This window comes from Manis javanica, chromosome 2 (genome assembly GCF_040802235.1).
Source record: "Manis javanica isolate MJ-LG chromosome 2, MJ_LKY, whole genome shotgun sequence".
Taxonomy (NCBI): Eukaryota; Metazoa; Chordata; class Mammalia; order Pholidota; family Manidae; genus Manis; species Manis javanica.
In genome coordinates this window covers 225,807,086-225,835,082 of record NC_133157.1, presented here as the reverse complement: position 1 = coordinate 225,835,082, position 27,997 = coordinate 225,807,086, and the positions used below count along the sequence as shown (strand labels likewise).

At 50.1% G+C, this 27,997-nt stretch overlaps 1 protein-coding gene across 1 annotated transcript in view; it reads right to left on the bottom strand.

The window, feature by feature from the left end:
* The window catches only part of COL22A1 (collagen type XXII alpha 1 chain), a 236,818-nt gene that overhangs the window by 37,037 nt on the left and 171,784 nt on the right, over positions 1–27,997 (bottom strand). The window contains exons 41-48 of the mRNA XM_073230303.1: positions 27,363–27,398; positions 25,941–25,994; positions 25,066–25,110; positions 22,519–22,566; positions 17,309–17,422; positions 17,128–17,181; positions 9,123–9,176; positions 987–1,040 (exon numbers count right to left, since the gene is read on the bottom strand). Coding sequence (XP_073086404.1) covers positions 987–1,040; positions 9,123–9,176; positions 17,128–17,181; positions 17,309–17,422; positions 22,519–22,566; positions 25,066–25,110; positions 25,941–25,994; positions 27,363–27,398 — 459 coding nt within the window. The remainder of the gene's footprint in view (positions 1–986; positions 1,041–9,122; positions 9,177–17,127; positions 17,182–17,308; positions 17,423–22,518; positions 22,567–25,065; positions 25,111–25,940; positions 25,995–27,362; positions 27,399–27,997) is intronic.

The following is a 27,997-nucleotide window of genomic DNA, read 5'->3' as shown; positions in this document are numbered from 1 at the left end:
AGAAGTTATGTCTTATCTTCCATGTGAGACAAATTCCTGGGAGCAAGCTTTAATTTCATACATGTAACTTCACGATCCCAACGGAGCCTCTTTTTTACTATTTATTGTGAAGGGTGGTCCCTGTTTGAGGTGGGTTCCTTCCAGTGGTCCCTTAGCTATTACTGGGACCCTCTTTTTGCAAAGTTTGGGAGACTGGGCTCCTGGGGAACATGCAGGGATTCCCAGGGGACTGGTCCCAGCTTGGTGAGGGCACTAACTCTCACTGCCTATGGCCATGGCGACAGCTGCAGCGAACTCTGCTCAGAAGAGCAGTGACACTAATCTGTGGGTGGCCTGGACCAAAGGTGGGCAGGCGTGCTGAGCAGGGTGTCGGTCAGTGTCAGGGCCACGGCCGCTGCAAGAGCTCAGGGGCCCAGCGGGGATAGTGGGGTGATAGTGATGGCAGCTGTAATCATAACTAAGTTATAACTAAGACAACAAGTGCCTTGGAGTGACAATGAATGAACTGTTGAAGACAGAAATAGTGAATAATAATGACAACCTGTAGCTATTATTACTGTTATTGACTGCAGTAAAACCAGGGAAGTCCAGGCTTCTGCAGACACTATGTGATTCTCAAGCCTTTCAGCGCAGGACAGGTTCCTACGGAGGGAGCAGCTTCTGCATTCTTTACTGAAGAGCCTAACTTTGCAATTATCCCAGGCTTCCTTCCTTCCTGGCTGGACAAAAACTAGTAATAAATCAAACCTCTCTGCCCTGCCAATGCCCCGGTCCAAATAGCGTTCTAATTGCACCGCCCATCAGTGCTACTCAAGCCCCTCCTCACTTTCCCCCATGCCTCCGGGACCTGTACCCCTGGACGCCTTTTAGGTGTCAGCCCGTTCCTCAGATAAAAGGTACGTCCAGTGTGATCCATGACCAGTGGGCATGGATGGATGGTCAGATGTCAAGGCCCAAAGAGGAGAGGGTTAAAAATTATTACTTACTGGTGGTCCAGGGGTCCCTGGAGGCCCCATGAAACCTGGAACTCCTGGGTGACCCTAGGGACACACGAGAGGCAATTTTAAAAAATGATTCATAAAAGGAGAGGAGGATTAAAGACGGCAGCATGAGAGGTGAGACAGAGGCCTCCTACAACCACATACAATATGAAAATATAATTAATACAATGAATCCTGAAAGAGCAACAGGAAAGAAAGCTGCGCCAGACTGCACACACCTGGAGAAAAAAAGCAGACCTCAGGAAACAGGGTAACGTACCAAAGCCATGGCCCTGTGGGACCCAAGCCCTTCCCCCACCCCAGCTCACCAGCAGGAGGAAGAGAAAAGGAGCAGGGAGGGGGTGGAGGCCTGGGCCTGCTGAACACCCAGCCCTGGAGGTCTGCTCTGGGAGCACGAACCTACATTGCCTGGTGCTCTGGTGATTAGTGGCGTTGGGAAGCTAAGACAGGTGGAATACCTGGAGAGACTGAGATTCCAGTAGCTTTTGGAAAACAGGAATCCATATCTGGCTCTGGGACAAAGGAAAGGTGGGCAGTCTGAGAGACGTCCTAACAAGGAAGCCCTTAGCAAGATGGCTGCTAAAGGGGCAAGGATTTCACAGAGCTTACTGCTCAGGAGAAAGGACAGGTGGACAAAATTGTCCAGGTCACTCTGCCCAGCAGGTTGGGAACTTTCAGGAGCTCCAGGCACTCCAGCCCCTTGGCTGGATACACAGCTCCAAGGCCCCCCACCATGACATGCAGCCTGCTGTGCCTTCCTCGTGGCCAGCCTGCACTGACTTGCAAACTGGCAGCTGCTACCCTGGTGTCAGGCCAGCCAGAGGGAAGTCCCGCCTACAGCAACTACAACCACAAAGCATAGAGGCTTACAGCTGTGTGTTCAGTCCACTGGTTCAGGCAGTGGAGACAGGTATAGCAGCTGGGAAGCAGGAAACAGCTCTTTCCTCTCCCCAGGCACCAATACCGCTCCCCTGCGACCCCTGAAAACGCTCCAGGGGCTGAGCAGCTCCAGAGAGTAGAGCTTCTGGACACTAGAGGGCGCCATATACAAATATGAAACGCCAAAGGAACCTGGTTCAAACCAAAACCGTACAAACACCAGAAAAACAATCAAATGAAACCAATCTCATCAATCTTCCTGAAAGAGATTTCAAAATAAAAGTCATAAACATGCTCATGGAGGTACAGAAAAATATCTATCTAAGAACTCAGGAACGAATTCCAGTCAGAGATCCAATCATTAAAGAATACAATGGAGGGTTTTAAAAGCAGATTAGATATGGGGGAGGAGATGATGAATGAAATAGAAATTAGAGAAGAAGAATATAAAGAAGCTGATGCACACAGAGAAAAAGGAACTCTAGGAACAATCCAAACGAAAGAATATTAGCATTATAGGGGTACCAAAAGAAGAAGAGAGAGAAAAAGGGATGAAAATGTATTTGAGGAGGTAATTGCTGGAAACTTCCCCAATCTGGGAAAGGAGATAGTCTCTCAGGCCATGGAGATCCACAGATCTCCCAACACAAGGGACCCAAGGAAGACAACACCAAGACACATAGTAATTAAATGGGAAAGATCAAGGATAAGGACAGACTGTTAAAAGCAGCCAGAGAAGGAAATAAGATCACATACAAAGGAAAGCCCATCAGGCTAACACCAGACTTCTCAGCAGAAACCTTACAGGCCAGAAGGGAGGGGCATGACGTATTTAATGCCATGAAGCAGAAGGGCCTGGATCCAAGATGACTCTATCTGGCAAGATTATCATTTCAATTTGAAGGAGGGATTAAACAGTTTCCAGATAAGTGAGTGCTGAGAGAATTTACCTCCCATAAACCGTCTCTACAGTGTATTTTGGAGGGACTGCTATTGATGGAAGTGTTCCTAAGGTTGAATAGCTGTCACCAGAGGTAATAAAACCACAGTAACGGAAGTAGAACAGCTAATAACTAAGCAAATGCAAAATTAAATTAACTATCCCCAAAGTCAATCAAGGGATGGACAAAAGTACAGAATATGATACCTAATATATAAAGAATGGAGGAGGAAGAAAAAAGAGGAGAAACAGAAAAGAACCTTTAGATTGTGTTTGTAACAGCATACTAAGTGAGTTAAGTTAGACTCTTAGATAGTAAGGAAGTTAACCTTGAACCTTTGGTAACCATGAATCTAAAGCCTGAAATGGCAATAAGTACATACCTATCGATAATCACCCTAAATGTAAGTGGTCTTAATGCACCAATCAAAAGACATAGAGTCACTGAATGGCTAAAAAAACACGACCCATCTATATGCTGCCTACAAGAGACTCACTTCAAACCCAAAGACATATACAGAGTGAAAGTGAAGGGATGGAAAAAGATATTTCATGCAACTAATAGTGAGAAAAAAGCAGGAGTTGCAATACTTGTATCAGACAAAATAGACTTCAAAACAAAGAAAGTTATAAGATACAAAGAATGCCACTACATAATGATAAAGGGCTAAATCCAACAAGAAGATATAACCATTATAAATATCTGTGCACCCAACACAGGATCACCTACATACATGAAACAAATACTAACAGAATTAAAAGGGGAAATAGAATGTAATGCATTCATTCTAGGAGACTTCAACACACCACTCACCCCAAAGGACAGATCAACCAGACAGAAAATAAGTAAGGAGACAGGCACTGAACAACACATTAGAACAGATGGACCTAAGAGACATCTACAGAACTCTACACCCAAAAGCAGCAGAATACATGTTCTTCTGAAGCGCACATGGAACATTCTCCAGAATAGACCACATACTAGGCCACAAAAAGAGCCTCAGTAAATTCCAAAAGATTGAAATTGTACCAACCAATTTCTCAGATCACAAAGGTATGAAACTAGAAATAAATTATGCAAAGAAAGCAAAAAATCCCACAAATACATGGAGGCTTCACAACATGCTCCTAAATAACCAATGGATCAATGACCAAATAAAAGCAGAGATCAAGGAATACATGAAGACAAATGACAACAATAATTCAACACCGCAAAATCTGTGGGATGCAGCGAAGGCTGTGCTAAGAGGGAAGTATATTGCAATACAGGCCTACCTCAGGAAAGAAGAACAATCCCATATGAATAGTCTAAACTCACAATTAATGAAACTTGAAAAAGAAGAACAAATGAGGCCCAAAGTTAGTAGAAGGAGGGACATGAAACTAGAAATAAATAATAAAGATTAGAGTAGAAATAAATAAAATCGAGAAGAATGAAACAATAGAAAGAATCAATGAAAACAGGAGCTGGTTCTTTGAGAAAATAAACAAAATAGATAAACCCCTAGGCAGACTTATCAGGAAAAAAAAAGAGTCTACACACATAGACAGAATGAGAAATGAGAAAGGAAAAATCACTACAGATACCACAGAAATACAAAGAATTATTAGAGAATATTATGAAAAATTAAATACTAACAAACTGGATAACCTAGAAGAAATGGACAACTTTCTAGAAAAATACAACCTTCCAAAACTGACCCAGAAAGAAACAGAAAATCTGAACAGACCAATTACCAGCAACAAATTGAACCGGTAATCAAAAACCTACCTAAGAACAAAACTCCTCAATCCAGATGGCTTCACTGCAGAATTTTATCAAACATTTAGTGAAACCCTAATATCCATCCTCCTTAAAGTTTTCCAAAAAGTACAAGAAGAGGGAATACTTCCACACTCATTCTATGAGGCCAGCATCACTCTCATACCAAAACCAGGAAAAGACACCACAAAAAAGAAAATTACAGACCAATATCCCTGATGAACACAGATGCAAAAATACTCAACAAAATATTAGCAAACCAATTTCAAAAATATATCAAAAAGATCATCCATCATGATCAAGTAGGATTTATTCCAGGGATGGAAGGATGGTAAACATTCGAAAATCCATCAACATCATCCACCACATCAACAAAACGTACAAAAACCACCTGATCATCTCCATAGATGCTGAGAAAGCATTTGACAAAATTCAACATCCATTCATGATCAAAACTCTCAACAAAATGGTATAGAGGGCAAGTACCTCAACATAATAAAGGCCATATATGACAAACCCACAGCCAACATCATATTTAACAGCAAGAAGCTGAAAGCCTTTCCTTTAAAATCGGAAACAAGACAGGATGCCCACTCTCCCCACTTTTATTCAACATAGTACTGGAGGTCCTAGCCACGGCAATCAGACAACACAAAGAAATAAAAGGCATCCAGATTGGTAACAAAGAAGTTAAACTGTCACTGTTTGCAGATGACATGATATTGTATTTAAAAAACCCTAAAGAATCCACTCCAAAACTACTAGATCTAATATCTGAATTCAGCAAAGTTGCAGGATACAAAATTAACACACAGAAATCTGTTGCATTCCTATACACTAATGATGAACTAGCAGAAAGAGAAATCAAGAAAACAATTCCTTTAACAATTGCATCAAAAAGAATAAAATACCGAGGAATAAACCTAACCAAGGAAGTGAAAGACCTATACTCTGAAAACTACAAGACACTCATGAGAGAAATTAAAGAAGATACCAATAAATGGAAACACATCCCGTGCTCATGGATAGGAAGAATTAATATTGTCAAAATGGCCATCCTGCCTAAAGCCATCTATAGATTCAATGCAATTCCTATCAAAATACCAACAGCATTCTTCAATGAACTAGAGAAAATCATTCTAAAATTCATACGGAACCACAAAAGACCCTGAATAGCCAAAGCCATCCTGAGAAGGAAGAATAAAGCTGGGGGATTATGATCCCTGACTTCAAGCTCTACTGCAAAGCCACAGTAATCAAGACAATTTGGTACTGGCACAAGAACAGACCCACAGACCAGTGGAACAGAATAGAGAGCCCAGATATAAACCCAACCATATATGGTCAATTAATATACAATAAAGGAGCCATGGACATACAATGAGGAAATGACCGCCTCTTCAACAGCTGGTGTTGGCAAAACTGGACAGCTACATGTAGGAGAATGAAATTGGATTACTGTTTAACCCCATACACAAAAGTAAACTCAAAATGAATCAAAGACCTGCATGTAGGTCCTGAAACCATAAAACTCTTAGAAGACAACAGAGACAAAAATCTCATGAATATAAACATGAGCAACTTTTTCCTGAACGCTTTTCCTTGAGCAAGGTAAACAAAAGCAAAAATGAACACATGGGACTACGTCAAACTAAAAAACTTCTGTACAGCAAAGGACACCATCAACAGAACAAAAAGGCATCCTACAGTATGGGAGGATATATTTGTAAATGACATATCTGACAAGGGCTTACCATCCAAAATATATAAAGAACACGTGTGCCTCAACACCCAAAATGCAAATAACCTGACTGAAAAATGGGTGGAGGATATGAAGAGACAATTCTCCAAATAAGAAATTTAGAGGGACAACAGGCACACGAAAAGATGCTCCACACCACTAATTATCAGGGAAGTGCAAATAAAAACCACAATGAGATATCACCTCACACCAGTAAGGATGGCCAGCATCGAAAAGACTAAGAACAACAAATGCTGGTGAGGATGCAGAGAAAGGGGAACCCTCCTACACTGCTGGTGGGAATGTAAGCTAGTTCAACCATTATGTAAAGCAGTATGGAGGTTCCTCAAAAAACTAAAAATAGAAATACCATTTGACCCAGGAGTTCCACTCCTAGGAATTTACCCAAAGAATACAAGTTTTCAGCCTCAAAAAGGCATATGCACCCCCATGTTTATTGCAGCACTATTTACAATATCCAAGATATGGAAGCAACCTAAGTGTCCATCAGTAGATGAATGGATAAAGAAGATGTGATACATATACACAATGGAATACTATTCAGTCATAAGAAACAAATCCTACCATTTGCAACAACATGGATGGAGCTGGAGGGTATTATGCTTAGTGAAATAAGCCAGGCAGGGAAAGACAAGTACCAAATGATTTCACTCATTTGTGGAGTATAAGAACGAAGCAAAAGTGAAGGAACAAAATAGCAGCAGACTCACAGAACCCAAGAAGGGACTAGTGGTTACCAGGGGGGAGGGGTGGGGGAGGGCAGGTGGGGAGGGAGGGAGAAGGGGATTGAGGGGCATTATGATTGGCTTGCATGGTGTGTGTGTGGGTCACAGGGAAGACAGAGGGCAAATAGTGACTCTGTGGCATCTTACTATAGTGATGGACAGTGACTGCAATGGGGTATGGGGGGGAGGACCCTATAATATGGGTGAGTGTAGTAACCACACTGTTTTTCATGTGAAACCTTCACAAGAGAGTATATCAATGATACCTTAATAAAAATATCATAAAAAGAATGATTCATAAAAGGCTTTTCACTTCATGCAACTATCAAATTTCAGACAAAAATCCAGAATCTATCTTTTAACTCCAATAGTAATTTTGGATAAAGACACTGACAACAAAATTACTTCATTTTTATATACTGCTGGTGTTTCAATAGGTTGAGAAAGAATCTGACAATATTTACAAAAACAAGTCCATCCTGCTTCAGCATAATGTGAAGGGAGAAGGTGTCAGTAATGTGTGTGGGTATTAATGAGAATGAGAGTGGCCATCGCAGCCGGCAGGTATGGGAGCTGGGTAATGTGTGCACGGGGAGCCTTTCCATTGGACTCCTTTATTTTTTAAACATTTTTTATTAAGGTATGATTGATATACACTCTTAGGAAGGTTTCACATGAAAAAACAATGTGGTTACTACATTTACCCGTATTATCAACTCCCCACGCACACCCCAGTGCAGTCATTGTCCATCAGTGCAGCAAGATGCCACAGACCCACTATGTGCCTTCTCTGTGCTACACTGTTCTCCCCGTGCCCCCCCACACCATGTGTACTAAACACAACACCCCTCAGTCCCCTTCTCCCTCCCTCCTCACCCGCCCTCCCACACCCTTACCCTTTGGTGACCACTAGTCCCTTCTTGGGTGGACTCCCTTATTTTTATGTATCTTTGAAGTGTCCTATAACAAAAATTTGAAAACAAGTAAGTGCATATGCACACATACACAATATAGGCGCACAATGGAACTCGTTCGGTTAACTGAATCATGGCGTCCGTACCCTGACAATAGTACAGCTTTAAGGAAGGAACTGATGCCTCCACGCGTGCGGAGAGGAGTCCGTGTGCATCGCGGGATGAGCTCAGAGGGGGAGAGTGCGTGGATCTGACATCTCGCTCGGAGCGACGGTGTCATAAAACCAGAACCACCGGGAAAGGAGGGGCTTCCCTGCCCCCACCTCCATTCCTGCCACTGGGAAACAAACCGTGACGTCCAGCAGAGGACATGCTGCCCTCCGCGGCCGCTCACTCTTGTAAGAATGATCCAGCACATTCTGTTTTTCCAAATGCAGGTGGCACTCAGCGGAGAACGCCCGAAGCCCCTGCTCACGGCTCCTGTGCCACTGCTTCCAGGTGACTTGCTCACAGGTGCCACCTTCCCACTGAACAGGACGCCCTGTACGGCGAGGGGTTTGCCCGCGGCTGGTTCTGGGCCTCAGAGTGGGTGCGGTTCGGGCCTGGGGCGGGTCAGCAGTGAGCCCCGACTGGGGGAGGCACAGCAGAGCGGTGAGGGGCAGGGCAGGGCAGGGGGGGCAGGGCAGGGGGGCAGGGAAGCAGAAGCGCGACAGCCAGCCTGCAGGGCGGGAGGGCTGCTGGGCGGAGAGCGGGGGCTGCAGGCCCGCCTGGGCTGGGGGCCCCTGGGGAGCACCTCAGCGGGCGCCGTGGTCACACAGTAGGGACCCGGGGCGCGGCGGGAGTGTGACCCGAGGGAGGGGGTGCTGCTCACGGGGACTGCCAAGCACTGAAGGCAGAGAGTCCCGAGGAAGAAGGGGGAGGAAATGAAGGGGCAGGCGCCCCAGGACACTGCGGGGTGGGGGGGACCGGGACAGCGAGCCAGAGGCATCAGGAGGAAAACCACGAAGATGTGACTTCGCGAGGAAAGTCCTCCTGCAGGCGAAGGCGGGACAAGGAGTGATGTCCACACGGCAGGCGAAGCGGCCCGGGGGCCACGGACGCTCCTGGGCTGAGCGGCTCAGCGCCGGGTCCCCTCTCACCTGGTCCCCCTTCCCGCCGGCCTCTCCGTCTGCACCGTGATCTCCTTTACTTCCCTTGGGGGCAAAAGATAGAAAATTACTGGAAATGCTGCTAGAGCTACATTGCAAAAGAAGTTTGCGCGCGTTCTGCGTTCTCTCCTCCGCCCTCACTCTCTCCTCCAGCTCGTCCCGGGGGCCAGGCACGGTGTCAGCAGGTGGGAACCCCGAGGCCTGCTCGAGAAATCGTTGGGGGAATGGCTTGATTGGGTCGTGGGGTGCTGCTGGGGGGACAGCAGAAAATGGGGCTGGGGAGACAGGCAGAGCCCGCCTCACTGACCGTCTTGTTGGTGACCCTCGGGACCGGTTGAGTGGCAGCCCTGGAAACCGCTAGAGCGTGTATGACCGGCCGGGGTTTCAGAAGGGCCCCTCCGGCTGTGTGGGGCGGGCGGGAGGATGAAGACAGGCGGCTCGGGTCTGAGGAAACTGGGATGTCACGAGTGTGAGAGGGAAGGAGCGGTGTCAGCGTGGGCTCTGTGGGACGCCGGCCTCGGGCTGGGCAGGAGGGAGAGGGCGAGACGGTGGTGCACGTGGACGGCAATGTGCGGTGGGCCGGGGAGGAAGGCTGCCTCCGTGCATGAGCCCCTGCGCCCTCCTTTCCTGGACCTTGAGCAGGTCACTTAAACCCTGAGAAAATAATGGTTGCCTCCCCCATGAAATGCTGGAGCATGAATTGGGTAATCCGTGCGCACACTAGCCCAGAGCTCGGACCACACCATTGGGGCTGCCATCGCCGCCAGCATTGCCACCAGCACCGCAGCCACCATGGTCACCAGCACCGCCACCGTCATCGTGCTCGCCAGCACCACGGTCACCCAGACATTCACGGCATGCAACCGACCGAAAGTCTTCACACACCAGCCCTGGAAGTCATGTCCAGGGGCTCCAGTCTCTCTGAGCGGTCCCCCGTTTTGGCTCTGCATTTACTGTGATAGCTAATATACTTCAGTAAAATGTTATTAAACAGAAACATTTTAGCTCTTTTAAAGGAATCCGTTATGCAGCAAAATAAGTGTTTGCAGGAAGTCAGCCCTGGCTCTGGTCCCAGGCCTGTCCTCGCACAGACCGTGCCCCTCCTGCCTCTGTCTGTTCATCCGGTAAATGATGGGGGGCGGCAGGCAAGGTCCATCTAGGAGGGTCCCTCCCGGCTCTCACAGACAGTAAGTCCCACCCAGACTGGGGCACCCTGCCAGCAGTTCACCGACGCCTGTGGCTCCCTGAGGGTGCCCTCCACTGCCTCCCTGGGGCCTGTCAGGAGGGCCAGTGAGCGAATGCCAGTGAAGGGCCAGGTGCCATTATGTAGAGGAGGAAAAGACGGGTTCAGAGGGGAAGCTCATCTGTTCCAACATTTTTGCATGTAATTATTTCTAATGCTTTTAAATCTATAAAGCTAGCAGTGTCTGCAGGCTGCATTATAATCTCAAGGAAAACAAGTACATAGAATAGCACATGTCTTCTCTGACGTTCAGGACAGTTGCCTTCAAAGTAAATGGCTTCCTCTAAAATTCCAGTCCTCAGACTGGGCTTAGGGTGGTTTCAGCCCTCATCTCCCAACAGTGAAAATGTCAGCAGCTCAAGGACTGCCACAGGTGTCCTTGTCCCCTTCTCTGCTGCAGCTGGGTATCAAAGCAAACACAGCCGCCCCCAAGCCCGGCTCACTTCCTTCCAGAAGAAAGAACTGACCTTTACAGAGCCTCGACCGCCAGGCCCTGGGCTGGGGCATCCTGTTCCACGGATCTGTTTATATCCTGAGCTGATGCAAAACAAACTTAAGCCTACTCTGTGAAGGAGGGGTTATTATCAGAGTGCATGGATAGGAGATGTGAAGCCCAGAGAGGTTACATCATCACCTGAGGTCACACAGCCAATAACAAGCAAGATTTGTCATCTAATCCAGATCTTTCTGTATCCACGCCGAGTCTCCCTCCCAAGCTACTTTCCTGGCTGTTTCCCTAGGCCGTGATGCCCTCCTCTCACCGGTTGTATGATATCGAGAGCACTGGACCGATAGTCTGAACGCCTATGTCCCAGGAGCCATTCTGAGGACTGGGGACACAGCGATCAGCAGACAGCAATGCAAAACTCTCCTCACCTGGGGTTTATGGGCCAGGAGGTCCCTGGTTCATTATGGTTCAGTTCTCTTCAGATGATGTTCACTGGGGAGCCCTCATGAGGGCTTAATTCTTCTTTTTGAAGTAAGGGAAGAGATTCTCTCCCCAACTCCTTCCTTAGAGCATCTACTCTTAGAAATCTTGTCATTGTGAGTTCTTTCCCTGTCTTTTTGAGACATATGCAAATCCCTTCAGAGGCTAAGTAAGGCCCCTGCCAGCCCTAGGGCCCAGGACAGGCTTTCCAAGGGCCTTGGGACCAGCTCTGAAATGTCACCAAAGTAGACAGCATTCCCTGTCCGACCAGTGGGTTCCAGCCCCCGACAAGTTCGCTGTGGATTCAGTAGGACTGAAACATGACAGTGGAACACTGTTGGGGTGAAAGGGTTTATACCCAACTTTATTCCCACCGTGGCAGGTCAGTCACTAGAGTCCTGTCCACTCAGAGCGAGTCTGCAGGCAGCAGGCCGGTCTCTGCCTCTGGGCCTCTCTGCCCACACAGCCACCTCAGTGTCTGTCCTCGGGGCTGCCACCACTCCAGCCTCTGCTCTCCTGCAGCCCTGTGGCCGTGCCACCATGTTGGGCAGAGCTCTTTATATAGTCAGCAGCAGTGTACTGCCCACGTGTGTGTAGTGAGTTAGCCGACCTTGGCCGGGTGAGAATCCTGGCCACAGCAACCTTCACTTTACCCACAGTCCCTTTCTCCCACTTTCTACAGGAAAGTACGAGCTCTGCCTTGCCCCAACTTGCAAAACTACCTCCTGTCCTAAAGATGTGAGAAGCCTTTTTTCCCCTTTGGATAAATCTAATTAACTAACACAGATTGTCACCCCAACTACCAGGTAAATTAGGATGAACATGTGTGGCAAATGGTGCCCTCAAATCCTCTTACTTGAAGACTAGTTATTTTTCCTGAGGCCATGTACGCCATGGCTATAGAAGAGGATGGGATTTCTTTCTATCTTTGCAGACTCTTAGCGGCTGCCTGTGGTATGCCTTACATCTGGTTTAATGCTTTTTCAATAATAAAACTGTCTCCCTTCTTGTCTACCCTTGCGAGAAGTTTTCTAGATTGGGAGAAGATCTGGTTTAGTTTCTAATTACATTTCCTCAACACACTCCAGTGCTAGGCATGTAACATAACAACTACGTAGAGGTATGTTCAAACCAGGGGCTGCTTCTAAGGATGCTGGACTTCATGCATCCACCAAAAAAGCAATTCTCTCAAGGAGTTTACAGTTTGTCGAGGGCTGGGCCAAAACTTTCTCAAATTAAGAAGCTACTCACAGAAGAAGCCATGTCCCTGAACTTTTGTGTGCTGTCGATCTGCCTAGAATCTCTTTCCCAAGGATGCCTGGCAAATCCCTGCCTAACTGATCCGTGCAACCAACTCCCTACCTCCTCCAGGTGGTTGTCACAGGAGACCCCTTGCCCCAACATGTTAATTTCCTTAATGCCATTTACTCTTCTCCTGACCATCTGTTACAGTTGTTATTAACTCAAACCAACCAACAGTCAACGAGGACCACTCCCCGTCACATGTCCCCAAACTTTCCTCCCTGCTGGCGCCATGCCTGCTGCTCTGTGACTGTTCTGTCGATCCGCACATCTTCTTTGTGATCAGTGCGCTGCTACTGATCTATCTCAAGGCCAAGTGGTTCTTTTACGGATGAAGGACCCAGACTTCAGAGGAGTCACACCAATGACTCGAGTCCTGCCACTAGTAGGCGAAGTCCACTCGGCTAATAATGATGAAGCCAGGTGGGGCACCCTGACCTCCAAGGCCCAGGGCATGCCCACCATTCTCCACGGCCTCCAGGGCCAGTCGCTGGCTTGTAGATCTTCTCCAACACAGCCTCAGGCCCTGGAGGGCACGGCCCGTATCTGACTTTCTCTATACCCCCTGACTTGGAAGGGAGCTGCTGAGGGGGATGCTTGGTTGAGAATCTTTAAGGATTGCGGCAGGTGCGGATGAGAAGGGACTTGTGCTTCTGGGGGAGTGTGGACTGAATGATGCTGGGTTACCTTCCGGGCAGGCAGGGCACCGTGGCCTCCTCTGGCAGTTCTAACAGCAGCAGGGGGGCATTATCTCTGCCTCCCAGAATCGTCCAGAGCCTCCAAGTGGGGGCTTCTGTTCATTTAGTGTCTCCAGTCCCTAGGGTTCCCGTCACCTGGCTGGTGGGCATGTGGGAGAGAAGGAAACCAAGTGCTTTCCATGGAGGATAGAATAGTAATCGGGGAGGCTGTGACTTCTGACTCTGTGACATACACTCCCAGGGTCATCCCCTCTGATCACTGTCTTGTTTCTTCTGCCTCCTCTGTGTGGGTCAGAATCACAACAGCACCACTACCTCTGGACCCTGTCCCTACAATTGTGTTTTACGCAGTTTGCAAGCTCTAGAACGGAGTTCTGTGGTTGACTGTGGCATTAACCTCCCAGACCCAGCTACCCAGACACAGCAAGATAAAACTTGGGGAAGCTGATTCCCTAGATGCTGGCTCACAATCACAAACAAAGATGCAAACAAACGTCTCTCGGAGAGGCACGTGCCAGTGAACACACAGGGCTTCTGGCTACAAAGGCCACTAGCAATGATCGTAGCTCTGCCGAGGCTACCACTTTCAGTTCACAAATTCAGCTTTGTGTCCACACATCCAGCTGAGATGTTGTTTGACAAGAGAAGTTCAACAGGCAGGTATGAAACAGCCCTCCCGTATTTTGGGATGTGGTGTAGGATGATGAAGAACAGAAAGGCTGATTTGGATTTGAAGTCAAGCCTAAGTCCTCAGATGAGACACTTAACTCCTCCACGATTCATTTTCCCAACAGTAGGTGGTGCTAAACTAGCCCAGGGGGCTTCCGAGGCCCTTGGACAGAGGAGGGCGGCCACCGGGCGCTGTCCTTGGTGCTGAGGGCGGAGACTAACTGCGTACTAGCTAGAGGAGGTCCCGGAGCTAGACAGCAGGGCTCCACCCGGACCAGCCCTGGCATTTAATCCTGCCAAGCCTCAATTTCCTCATCTGTAAAGTGGGAAGATATCTGCACCTTCTAGGGTGCTGCTGACCCTTGCAGGAGATAATATTGTACAGCAGGTAACCAGGTGCTTGGCCCTTAGAACACTGGGTATGGTGTCCATTGAAACTGCTCGTTTATTATGTAGGGTGGGCTCAGAGCCCCAAGAATTCCTCAAGGTCACCATTGCCTCTCAAGTGGAGAGCTAGATCTCTGTCGTTTAGATTCAGCACTGATTTTTGTTATTTTTCTGGATGGAAGCTTTCTTTGGCTTTCTGAATATGTAAAGGAACAACCAGGATCGGGCTGCTAGAGAAACAATCCCTGCTTAGTGGAGGGAGCCCCTTATCTGTTACATTGATTTGCTTTTGTTTCTCTGAATAAAGGCCATTCCTCAGCAGAGGCTAAACCCAACAGCCAGAAAATTGCCAGGGGAAGGTTACTTAATGATCAGCTGAAATTACTGGCCTGAAAAATCCCCCAGGCAAGGAGTTTAGCGCCCACACCTGACCTGGAGAGGGAGGCTGATACACATGAAAGAGCACAGGTGATGATACACTTTACGGTGTCTCGTAACCTAACATTTTCCAGGAAAAATCTCTTGTTCCATCTATGCTGAGACCTGATACATGTAGTTCCTGAAGCAGGAGCTGTGGGAACGTACAACCCTGTAGGACTTCACAGCGTCTATGGGTAACAAACACAGGGCCTGGGAGATCTGGGCGCTTCCCACATGACGCCCACGGGTCTGGGGCTTTGTTGTCCCATCACAGTGCGTTTGTTTGCCTTCCTGACTTTTCAGAATAATGACCGTTCCAACCTCATCCTCCTGGCTGAGCCGAGGCCGAGGAAGTGAACACCCCCCTGGGTGTAAAATACAAGGGACTCTGGAAACCTGCGTCCAAAATAAATAATATTCCAATGCCATATTTTAAATAGTCAATCAGTACCAAATAATATAAGATGAACAAAATATGAAAATGTAAATAAACACAGGGCCCGGATGGGGCTGGGACTGGGGGCTGAGGGCACGGAAGGCAAGCCTTAGGTGCAGGGTGGGTCCCGTGTTTGTTTAAAATGCCGGTAGTTCGTTCCTCGCAGACCTACTGCATTAAAGCCCTATCTGTGTTGGTCACTGAGGTCGTGCGCTGGCCCCTACATCTCAAGCCCAGGTCCTGCCTGCAGTCCTGGCTCTGCTGTGGGCTGTGACCCAAGGGGCTGCGGGGGCAGGAAGCGCTCAGGTCGAGGAGGGCTCGGTGGGGCATCTCTGGAGCAGCTCTCAGGGCCGCAGGCCTCTCAGGTGGCCGCTCTTATACTCCCTAGTTCACCACGGGAAGCCAAAGGACAGAGGGGTAGGAAGGCAGCCCTCGGTCTCTGCTTGGCTGGGTTCCTCCCCCAAGGTCTGGCGCCTGAGCTCTCTCCCCGACCGACCGACAGTTTTATGCTGCATCTCCCATCACATGGGCCGCACTGCGCTCCAGCCAAGCCAAGAAAAGACACAGTGGAGGCCACAGAGGGTCAGGGAGACGCCCAGTGAAGCTGCGGGGGCAGGGGGACTGAGGGCGGAGGTCAGCCCTCCCCACTCCCTGCTCCCCATGCCACCTCCTGCGTCTCTTCTTACAGCCAAGTACACTCGCCGCCAGGGGCCCAAACAGCTGCGGCCCAGACACTTGTTCAGGCAGCCAGAACTTCCCTGCCTGTGCCATGGCTGCGATGGCAGCTCCTGCCTCCATGTTGGTCTTCCCGACTTTGTGAAGCCACAGGGCGATCCCGCCAGTTTGGCTGGGTGCCTCACCATTCAGATGAGAGAGAATCATATTCACTTGCATTTGTACAGCGCTTCCCTAATAACGTTTTTATTGCAGACCAAGTTATTTTCATGCACGACATTGTTCAACCCAAACAAATCTCTGAAGTTGTTTTTATTCTTGATAAGGAAAAATTCTGAAATGCCCTAAATTAAGTGACAAAAGGGCCAGAGAATGAGGGAGAGAGACAAGGGAAGGCCACCAGTCAATAGCCGTGGGCTGTAGCTAACCAGAAACTCCATGTTCCTGGATGAAGTCCTTTTAACAATCATCTGGAAGGTCCCCAGGACCCCTGAATGCCCCTTGCACATGACCAGTGTCTGACCACCATCAACAACCAAGACCCTTCTTTACAGACTAACCACTCATCCCAGGGCTTCCTCTGCTTTGCGTTAGTTCACCTTCCTTGTCTGTAGCCAGTGTGAGTTTAAAGGACTTTCTTTCCTTGAGAACTCTCACAAATGCACCCCGTTTCCGGAGTCTGGAAGACAGGTTGTTCGTGTTAAGTAGCCCAGCTGCTGGTGAAGCGGAAACCCCACCAGGACCCAGTCCTTCTCTGGCTGTATCTGTAAAGGTTCACTAAACCCTTTTACTTCGGAGATCTCTCAGGCTCCAGTCTGGGGCTTGTCATTCTTATCATTAGCATGGTGAAACTGAGGCCTAGAGAGGTCAAGGATTTTGCCTAATGCCACACAGTTTTCAAGACTCAACTTTGGGCTAGAACTCAAATTCTCAGATTCAGAGCTTTCGACCCCAAAGTTCAAGCCGTAACCAGTAAGTACAACACATTCCAATCCTATCACTCATTTCCTACGTTCAACCATTCAGGCATGTGCACAGGAGGAACCCGAGACTCAGCAGGTCAGAGCGGCCCTTCCCAAGGTCACAGAGATGCTGAGAGTCAGGGTCAGAGCATGGATGTGAACTTTCTGATTTTTAAACCAATATTCCTTCACCCTGGGTATCACTCTTGCCCCAACTTAGATTAACCAGCGAGAGGAGCAGAATGGACACACACGATGTTAGGAAGAGTCGCTTACCTGTGGCCCAGCTATTCCCGGAGGCCCTGGGAGGCCCCTGGGCCCGGCATCTCCCTGTAGGGGGACAAAGGCAAGGATGAGCGTCTGGAGCTCGTACCCAGAGTCCTCAGTGAGTGACCGCCCAGATGCCGCTCTTCCCTGATTTCCCACTGGGCCCCTGGCCCCCTCCTTCTCTCCGCACCTTTTTCCCTTCTGTGCCTTCTCTCCCTGGCTTTCCTGGGAGCCCTTTGTCCCCTTTAAAACCTGGCAGACCAGGGGGGCCTGGGGGGCCTGGAGGGCAGTCACTGCACACATCCTGAGAGAGAGAATAAATAATACAGTTACTTGCAAAGCAGAAGGTGGCCCACAGCTCCCACCTCTCCGGAGAGATGGCCTGCAAAGGACGGAAACACAGGCAGGTGGGCTGCGTCAATACCCAGGCATTTTGTGTCAAACTGTGCATTTTTCTCTCTATCTTAAATTAGATTTCAGCGCTGATATATCTGGATAATCACCTCATTTCTCCCGGCTTCTGGCCAGCTGGACTCCTGGCAGTACTGCCTGAGACAACGATACCGAAGCGCTTACCAGTATTGTGGGCATCCAGACATTAACAGGGCCGATCCAGCGCAAGCATTTAGTGCTGTCGAGAGTAACATTTTCTGTCCCTAAAGCTAAAGACAAAACAAAGCTGGAAGCTGAGCTCTCCGTCTTGTGGGTCTGCTTCAGTGACTTCTGAGCAAAGCAACAGAAAGAGGGAAGCTCCTGGCAGGCACCCTCTCGCCTTGGCGCACACCCAATCTGGCCATGCCTGGCATTATTCTTTGTCCAAAGGAGGCATTTAATAAATGTTCCCAGGGACTGAGCTTTGCTTACTTCCTTGAGGTAGGTAAGCACTGTCCCTGGAGTGACTTGCAGGTTCTCTCAGCCCTGGGAACATGTTTTCCGCCTGTGTCATTCTGAGGTCTTTCGGGCTGGAGCTCAGATGGAACTCTCTGGCTCGGCACCTCCTGCCTGTCCCACACCCCAGGGCTTGGCGTGCTGCGCCTCTCCCATGCACCTCCGCCTCGCGCTTCCCTCCTTGTGATGAGGGCTCCACGAGATGACACAAGAGGGGACTTAGAACAGTCAGAGCCTTCCCAACACATTTAGCTACTACTATGAATTCATGTTTTCACTCAGTGACTTCCTCAATGACAGACGATTTGCAAGGCATCCTCTTGGCTGGGCTCTATGCCTTTCTGTCCTGAGACCGTGAAAGGTCACGTGTTTTGAAGAGCTCATGGTTGAAAGGTGTCAACCTACACAAAACAAATGCAGGAAGGGTGGCCTCTGAGCGCTCGCTGGAGGGATGGAGGGAGCCGCGCAGGCGGGGGAGGTAGGGGGGAGAGTGGGGAGGCGGAGCGGGGAGGGAGAGCGGGCCGTGGTGCGGCGTGCACCTCGTCCCAGGCTCTGACTTAGGACTGAAGGGTTTCCCTCAGAGCCCGCCTTCCTTTGGCTTCCCTCCTTTCAATCTTTGAAGAGTCTTTAGAAATCTCTCACACCAGGAAGACTTCCTGATTGCTTCAGACTGGGACCGGTCCCTGCCCCCACGGTCCCGGGAGTTCCCGCTACTGAAGCACCTATCTCACTGCTGAAATGATGAGCTTATACCTCCATCCCCACCCCACGAAGCAGTCAGAAAGCGTGCGCTCTCAGGAGATGGAGCTGCTTTATCTTTACGTGCCCAACGCATAGCAAACAGCTCCACAGAGCACGTCAGCGCCTGAAAGGCCCAGCCAAGCTGACGGCTGACCCACCAGCGAGCACCCGTCCTGCCGGGTCCTGCACCACTTTCCCTTAGTGGGTGGTTTGAGAAGCTGCCTGAATGCTTCCTTAGAGGGTGGGGAGTGCCAGATGCGGGACACATGAAGCGACGGTGAATGACACAAGCTGAGGGATACAGCTTTTTGGAAGAGCAGCAGAACTGGCAGGAAGTCACTTATTCCTACACCTTCTCTTAAAGTTCTTTGAGGTGAGATGCATCCACGAAACACTGTGGCAATGGGCACATGGGTACAGAGGGGAGCTGGCCTGGTGGCAGCCGGGGCTCTGGCCACTGAGATCCTCCTGGGCTTGGGGGACACTGGGGCAATCGGGAGCCATTCTTTGCATCAGGATCCACAGCATTTAGGGGTTACACCTGAGTAATACAAAATCTCATTACTTCCCTATTTCTTTCCAATTTCTGGATGGCTAACTCTCAGTCTGAATCTGTGTTAGCCATAGATTCTGTGCAGGATTCTTCCCTGAAGACCAGAGCTGCCAGCAGCCCTCAGACTTACCACTGAGGGTGCCGGATTTACCGCACTGACCCCGAAGTCCAGTGGGCCCAGGACACGGCCAGCCCTCAACCTGCAGCTCTGTCCATGCCCACTGCAGCTCCTGTGCTTCTGGGGCCCTCGGTCCCTACTGACCCTGGGCTACCCCAGCGCCTTGGGACTAGACAGGCTCCTGCTTCTCACCAGACCACACGGATGCCTCCGCCCACACGGGGTCATAGCTACTCTCCCTGAGCCTCAACCTCCTTACCTGCCAAGTGAGGGCCTTAAAGTCCGGCGAGAGATACACGAGACCAGGAATAGAGAATGTGGGATGCCATGCCCGGCACGCGGAGGGAGCACAATGAGATTCAGCTGCTGCCCGTGCCATTGTGATTTCCGCTGGTATTTTCCTCCCTAAATCCGTATCTATCAATCCTGGCTCCTGACTCCTCCACTTAACTATCTCAGGCAAGCCACTTAATTCCTTTGAGTCTATTTCCTTGCCAGAGGCCCATTCTCCTACTTACGGGGATTGTTGCAAAGGTTAAATAAAATTATGCATGCAAACGCCAATCATAGGGCAGGGTTCCTTGGGTGGAAGCATACATGCTGATTCTCTCTGGTCTCCATCCCCTTCCTTTTGTCTGAGATATTTTCAACAAACTGAGTCGTGTTCAGCATGGTACCACATACCAAATAAATGCATAATAAAATGCCTACCAAAGGGAGGAATTCTGCCATCTTTGCTGTGTGGAAACAAACAAACCAAAACCAAAACAGATTGCCGTTGCTTTCCAGGAGTAGAAATAGCCTCCAGGTCATCTTATCCACCTTCTCGCTGGATACTGAGTGCCCTCTGCAATATTCCCCCAGAGGGTCATGGAGCTACATTGCAAACCTCTAGGTCTGAAGTGCAGTGAGGCGGGGACCTCACTACGTGCCTGCGCTTCACCAGGCAGTGGTCAGGATGCCCTGCCCGGGCAGAGAGGAGGGCAGAGCGCAGAGGGGTGACGCACAAGGGCCTGTGGCTGGGCCCACTGGTTTGGAGACTTGGCTGTGACGCTGACCAGCTGTTTCCCTGAACAAGTGACCTGTGACCTGCCCATGTGTGCTCAAGATCCTCCTCTATCAAAGGCAGACAGTAACAGTGGCCACCGACGGGCTGTATGCAAGGACCAGAGGAAATCAGATTTGTTCAAGGGAGTCATCTCAGGGAGGTGTCCCCAGGATGGCCTCCCTGGGCACAGATCCAACTGTGGAAGTTCATTTAACAGAGACTCTCGGAAGATGAGCTTCCTCCCCAGGCAGATTTCCAACTATCAGAATAGGTTACGTGATGTTATAAAATTATTTGGGGGCAGAGGTAAATATTCTGTAATAAAAGATGCCGTCTCAGCAAGGGAGGCCCCTGCTACCAGCCACGTGGACCAGACCAGCAGGCTTTAACCTCCTGCGACAAATGGTGGTAGCTGACTACACGAGTGGAAACTACATCAAGAGAAATCTGCATACCAGGCAAATTCATGGGGTCCAGGCCGCTGTCCACGGGGTTTCCAGGTGCCACCTGACTGTGCTGAGTTCCCTCTGGGGTTCCCGGCTGCTCCAGTGAGCACACTTGCATCTTTTAGCAGGTGAGGAATATTGATTTGACTAAATATCTGTCTCAATGCTGTAACCAGAAAGCACCATGCTTGACCTTCTCAGCTCTCACTCCTATCATCACTGGCATAAAGACGGGGGCACCCTGAGGCTGACATCCTTGGGGGCAGGCACAGGGGCTGGGCAAACCCTGTTCCTCCTAGTGTGATGGAATTAATGGAAAGCGACCTCAGATGAAAAAGCTTGTAATCAACAAGGGATTGAGTCAATAGATAATGGTGTCCTTGACCAGGAAAATACTTCTCTCTCTTGTCAGAATCAGGAAGAACATTCTATTACCACTCATTTTTAAATAAAATGTATAGTTTTCCACCAATGTTTCATTTCAAGGTGTATAGAGATTAAAAGTCTTAGGCTTCTGAGGTCTGCTTTTCTTGTCTGCATCCTTCCCCTGCTCTCATGCATGAACTATGTATTTTTTTGCATCACCCAAGTATTTTTTTAGAATTCTGGAAGTGAGGAGAGGGGCTGACCACACACATGCCAAGCTTCACCCCAAATTAAGACAAAGGCTTGAAGGAGAGGAAGCCGAAGTGTCCTCTGCCCACTGCAGGGAGACTCTTCTTTCTGGAACATACATGGTGCCCCATCTCTGTGTGCTCAGAGCTTTTCCCGGCACTCTGCCATTTAGACCTGACATCCTTGGCTGGACGCCAGGCATCTAGCGTTCTCTGTCCTGTCTCAGCAGAGCTGCGCTCACCTCCTCAGGGCCTTTGACACTCACGAGGGAAGTGAACACTCAGAGACACAGAGAGCATGAGTCTGAAAACCAGCTCGAATCTGGGCTCATCCCGGCCTCGGGGGCCAGCAGCGACCTCGCCGCCCTGCACCTGCACTCCGGCCCTGGTGCCAGCAGACCCACAAGCAAGCTGTTTAACTCACCCATGGTCCCATTCTCGGAACACAGGCAGTCCTGTGTGGGGTTAAGGGTCATTCTCTCTAATCAGTCGGGGTGGATTCTATGCCCACAAGGTTACTGACCCTCACAGTGTCTCAGGTTCCTTACACGCAAAGCAAGAACACAAACAGTACCAACCTCATAAAGTAATCGTGAAAATCAGGAGATGCACTCTCAGCGCCTGGCACAGCGCTGCCCACGGGAACTCTCTGGGACGAGGGAAATGTTCTCTATCTGTACCGTCCAGGAAGACGGGCTCTAGCCACCTGTGGCTCAGTACCACCTTGCAGTGTGGCTAGTGGAACCAAGACCTGAATTTTTCATTGTATTTCATTTTCATTCACTTAAATTCCAGTTGACACGTGCCTAGTGGCTGCAGACCTGGACAGCGGACTCAGTAGACTGCCAGCCACACAGTGAGTTCCCTACAAATGCTGCTGCTGTCATTCCTGGCATTATCATACTTGCTCAGCCAAAACCAACTTCTTATTGAGATCGCCAATCTCCCATCACCATTTCCAAAATGCATGCACATTTATTTCATGCTTTTACCTTAACCAAGAGATTTATGTCCCCTGGAGACAGCAGTGGAGAGAGGCCCTGTCAAAGGAAAAATAAGTCAATACAGACAAACACACGTTTGCACAGTACATCCTGTGCTTCTCTGGACAGCAAAGGGCCTTGAACATGTAACTAACATGTAACACACCTGTGCCACGCACAGGATGCAAACAGCCCAGGCTATGCCCCAAGCCCCGGAGCCACAGAAAGAAGGCTCTTTCAAAGCGGCAGACAGCTGCCGGTCCTCGCCAAGGCTGCCTGACAGCAGCCTTTCTGGTCCCCCAGCTACCTCCGCCAGCCCCTTCTCTTCTCCTGGTGGCCCTCCTCCCACCTCTATCAAATCCTGCCGGCAATATGGGTGCTGTGGAAGGCAAGGGGCAGACTGTCCTGGAGTCACCAGACAGTGCTTTGCTATCAGTCTAGTATGAATTTAAAGCAAGTTCTTCAGCTCCCAGGTGAAATCACATTTAAACCCCATCCGTCACTGTGGGTTGAAAGTCTCTAACTCTGGGAGGAAGATTTCAGAAATCAGGAGTAATTACAAAGTCTGTAAAGATACGTAGCTGTTTGTAGGTCACTGAATTCACATCCATGCCCACTGTGAGCTGGAGTGTGGCCAGTCTGGAGCTCACGATGGGGGGGAAGCTGGTTCACACTGGGTGTAAGGAACACAAGGCTTGGAAGGAAAATGGAAATTAACAGGTAGACGCTAAAGGGAAGGAGGTGTTTCTAGGAAGACTTGGAGATTGACATGCAACTTTGCAAACATCTAAATTTTGCAATGGAAAAGGAATACCAGAGAATCGGTTCTCCAGAGGGGAAGGCGGTATATTCTCTCTAGAATATGGGAAGCCTGTGGCCACAGGGGAACTTGCCGTGTCTGATTTCTTCTAAGTCTGAGTTGAGGTTTATGAATTATGAATCAAGCCTGGCATCTTGGGGAGGCTGAAACCAAGACACTTTTCCTGGCTACCCCTCTTTCCCTGACCCCAGAGCTTCTGCCATATCCTGCAGCTAACAGAAGCCACGTGACAGTGGCATCAAACGTTTGCAGAGGATAAGCTGGGTCATGGCTGAGGAGATGTGTGTTATTTTCTGTGTCTATGCACTCAAGTATATTTGATCCACCCTCTGGGCTATTTTACGAGGAGAACTCTTGGGACAGATGGGAATGGACCTGGCTCAGATTTGGAGGTGCCGCAGGACCTACCAGCCCTGCAGAAACACTCAGTCAGGAGGGGGCAGCTGCTGGCGACCAAGCTGAGACCTTCCCTAGTCATCCAAGTGGGACCCTCTGGTGGAGGCCGACCTTGGCAATATTACTTTTTGAAACTTTCTTTTAAAAGGGGAAAAGGCATTTATTTTGAAGCCTTATTTTTTCCCCTGGGAGTTAATGATAGGATTCACATTCTTCAAACTGGGACATTCTCATGCTGCTGGCACTGTACTGTCAGCACATTCTGGAGTTAGAGTGGGTGAGCCCTGCCGCACGAGGCTGGGCATTAGCTACAAGGGGAGGGAGAACAAGCAGATTATCGGCCGAGGGACAGGGTGACCTTGCAGATAATCATGTCTTATTGTGACCCATTTCTGTGAACTGCACAAGATAGGTCTCAAGAAAATACACAGCAACAGGGTCTGTGTGTGGGGGGTGGTCTTCTGAAGGTGACACAGGATGCATAAGCCTCTGACGCATTGGTCTCACATGGCAGGTTGCTGTCAGGTACCACAGGACAAGAGACAAACAGTAGGAAGTGTTGAGAGTGTGAAAGCCAGGCTGTGCCCTGCCCAGCTCCTCCTTGGCCTCCTGGTAAACCCATCCCCAGCTTCCGGAACATTGGTTGGAGATATGGAGTTGGTTACGAGCCAGCGGCTGATGGACAGGAGGTGAGAGTGGCCCCTGGCTCAGGATGGGACAGCTCTGTGGTACTGATCACACCCCAGAGCTCCCGTGGGTTGGGCCATGGCTGATTTCAGTTGAACCCACACCCTGGCTGCCTTTGCCCTGCCGCGGCCTGCTCCCCTCAAGCCTTGCAATTTCACCTGGGAGCTCACCTCCATCTGGAATGTGCAATGTATGCTGTTACCCACTTGTTCACCCCTAACCCACTTTCTATCCTTCTCTGTCCTGCTCCGTGCCCCGGCGAGGCTGCGCCCTGGAACCGTGTCACGGGGGCTCACCTGCCTGCTGGCCTGTGGCCGATGGGAACAATGAGAGGCATCGTGGGGAAACTGGAGCAGTGGGGGGGCGGGGAGGGGCATGGCTCTGCCTCAGACACTTTCTGGCAATGGTATTGAGCCCACAGCACAGCTGCCCTCTGACGCTCCCTCCCCACCACTGTCCCTCTCACTGGGCTCTGAAAATAGGCACGATGGTGGTACCAGCTTCCTACTCCGGATATCTCAGATTAGTTCTTGCTGCCCACGGTTTGCTAAAAAGTCCCTTTTTAACATCTCTTGAACCGTCTGAGCTGCATTTTTTTCTCACTGGAGCCCCTGTGAGAGTCAGTAGTCGTGCGGAGCGGCTAGGTGACATACCGGTTTGCCAGGAGGCCCTCTTTCTCCTGCGTTTCCTGGTAGGCCCTAGGAGAGGAAAGGAAACAGCATTAGCTGTGCTGAGCACGGACCCTGATCCGCTCTGCCCGCCCCTTCCAGCCTCCATGTCTGCCAAGAGGAACTTGGTGAAAAAAATCACCCACCCATGAAGACCGGTACCAAAAAAAATTCACAGTTTTCAATCTCAGCTGAATACCCAGGGCTTCCCAGAAAACATTAAACCGTGGCAAATGTCAGGAGAGTAAGGCACTTCTGCACTTCCTACCCAACACACAAATCTCACATTTCCTGCACACCGTGTATGCACACCTATCATAAACTGCCACCGTCCTTTCCCAAATGCAGGTGGAAGACGAGCTTTGCAGGGGAGGAGTCCCTCCCACTGGACTGGCTGCAAGAAGGTGACATTGACAGTGAAGCAGGGAAATTGAATAGGTGGAGACAGGAATCAGAAGGTCACTTTCTTCTCTGAAACAGAACCCAAGGAACGGCGGGGGCGGTGGGAGTCGGGGTAATTTATCGTCCCTGCTCCTAGTGAGCTAAAACGACAGGGATGGAAAGATGCCTGTCTAAGCCACAGGTCCCACCACTGCTGAATGGCGCTGGACAGACTTGCTCCCCTAGAACCTGTGCTCGTCACGCATCCATGTGGTCCATGAACATGTGTCAGGTAGCTGACAGGCCACAGCAGATAGAGCAGCAAAACTGAAAATATTCATGGGGTGGCAGGGATGGTGGAGAACAGCTCCTCCAGGGGTTTCCTGGACACAGGAGGCTGGGACACGGAGGAGGGGGCTTCCAGGGAGGGCTCTAAGAGCCTGGACTGAGCTGAGCTGGTACCATTTCTCCTTACTTACATCCTGGCCAGCTGGTCCCTGGGGGCCGGGGACTCCAGGTGGGCCTCGAGATCCCTAAGGAAAAAGAATTTAAGCAAAATAATGCTCCCCTTTCCCTGCAACAGTTGGTTTTCAGTGTACAAATGGCCTGTTCCTATAAGGAATCTGTGATAATGTGTGTGCCAAGGACCACCCTGCCCAGCGCTTCCCCATTTCACCAGGAACATGAGGGAAGACGTGGCAAACCCACGCACAGAATGCTCTAGAAAGCCTTCCCTGGGAGCGTCACTGCCCAGGGCGCATGTGCGGGCCCCTTTCTTGAGCGGACGGGGCAGTGCCTGCAGTGCCAGGCCTGAGCTCCAGTCCCGGCTCTCCCTCCCACGTCCTGTGCACGGCCAGCCCCGGGGGTCGCTGTCCACTCACAGCTCACTAGTGAGGGCCCGGCACAGCACCCAGTGCTTAGATGACAGCCACTTTAATAAGAGCATTCCCATTCTGTTGAAAACCGCTGAACACTACCAGGGGTTGGCATGCATCTTTCCTCATGATCTTGCTCCCTGTGGGGGTTTTCCTTAAATAGATGTGCAGGTGGGAACCAGCCATTTGGCCCCCAGGTGCTGGAATTGTGCAGGGTGGCCGCTCAAGGGCCAGCCCTGCCTCTTCTGGGGCCTTCAAGACCCGCCCTTCACACCCACCCCTCCACCGGGAAGCCCTTCTGCCTCATCTTTACAGTAACTTGCTCTGAAATCTCACGCCTGTCAATTAACTGCTATGAGCCTCAGTGTCCTTATCTACAAAAAATGAGGTAAAAATCCCTGTTCTTTATTCAGAAACCGTCTGAATGAGCAGAATTTAACACAGGGACTATGACATGAGGTGCAGTATCATCCTAGCTGCTAATATGCAGCCACACGTGTACTGGGTGAGTTTGTGGAAACACATTTTCCTGGCAAATGCATGCAAATGCTCATCGTCAGGGGTGCCATTGCTAAGAACGAGTGTTCGCCGAGCACCGTCCTGCTGCTTTGCTTGCATTTGACCCACTGGACGTCCATGGTGGCCTCGAGCCTCCCAAGCCCGCTTTACAGATGAAGAGAGCCCCCTCCTTCGATCAGGGCTGTGGGGCTGGGGGCAGTAAAGGCAGACTCAAAATCAGTTTTTCTGGCAATCTGATTAAACGTATTAACTGTGGCTGTCCTGATGCAGAGCGGCCCAAAGAAGAGCCAGCCGCAGTCGGCGGCTCTGCCGCGGGGACACGGGCGGGGACGGCCCTCCCCCTGCTCTGTCGCTCACAGGTCAGCGCTTCTATTTTGGGGAGTCTGCGCTGTTTGATGTGAGGGATTTTCAGAAACTACGTTAGTTTCTGGCCCCTCCAGTTTAAAAGTGCTTAGATTAGAGCGGAATTTCTCCCATCAAAACCCAGCCCTTTAAATCATACTGTACCGGGGGCCCTTTGTCTCCTGGAGATCCTGAAGGGCCCTAACAAACAAACAAACAAACAAACAAACAAACAAGAAAGAGAAGTCGGCATGAGACGTTCATTTACACCTGCTGTGGCGTCATTCTAAGCCACGTCTTCAATTGTCCTTGAAGGAGTGGCTGCTCCGTCCCATCTGTAAGCCGCACTGTCACCACCTCCAGCCTCCGCCACCCCGAACGCTGCTCAGGGACATGTTCCTGGAACCCCCTCCATTGCCCCTGAGCTGGTCCCGCCCGACCCTGGCACCCACTTGGCCCCCGACACCTGAGCTGTCCTCTAGCAGTGGCTCTGCTATGAAGTGGGAACCCGCATCCCGAGCCCCATGTTACGTCCCGTTCCTGCTCAGGACAGGCTGAGGCCCACACTCAGGGCCAGACTCCCCAGCATGGCCTGCTTTGGGGGGTGCTGCCATGGTGCCTCTTCTCAGCCTGCAAGGGGTGTCCACACACACAGACACACACAGACATGCCCATACACATGCATAAGTGTGTACACACACACATGCACACACACAGATGCACACTCAGACACATGCATGGGTCTACCCCCTCCAAGTGTGTCCACCAGAGAATCTGCCTTCTAGACTTTGCCCTAAGAC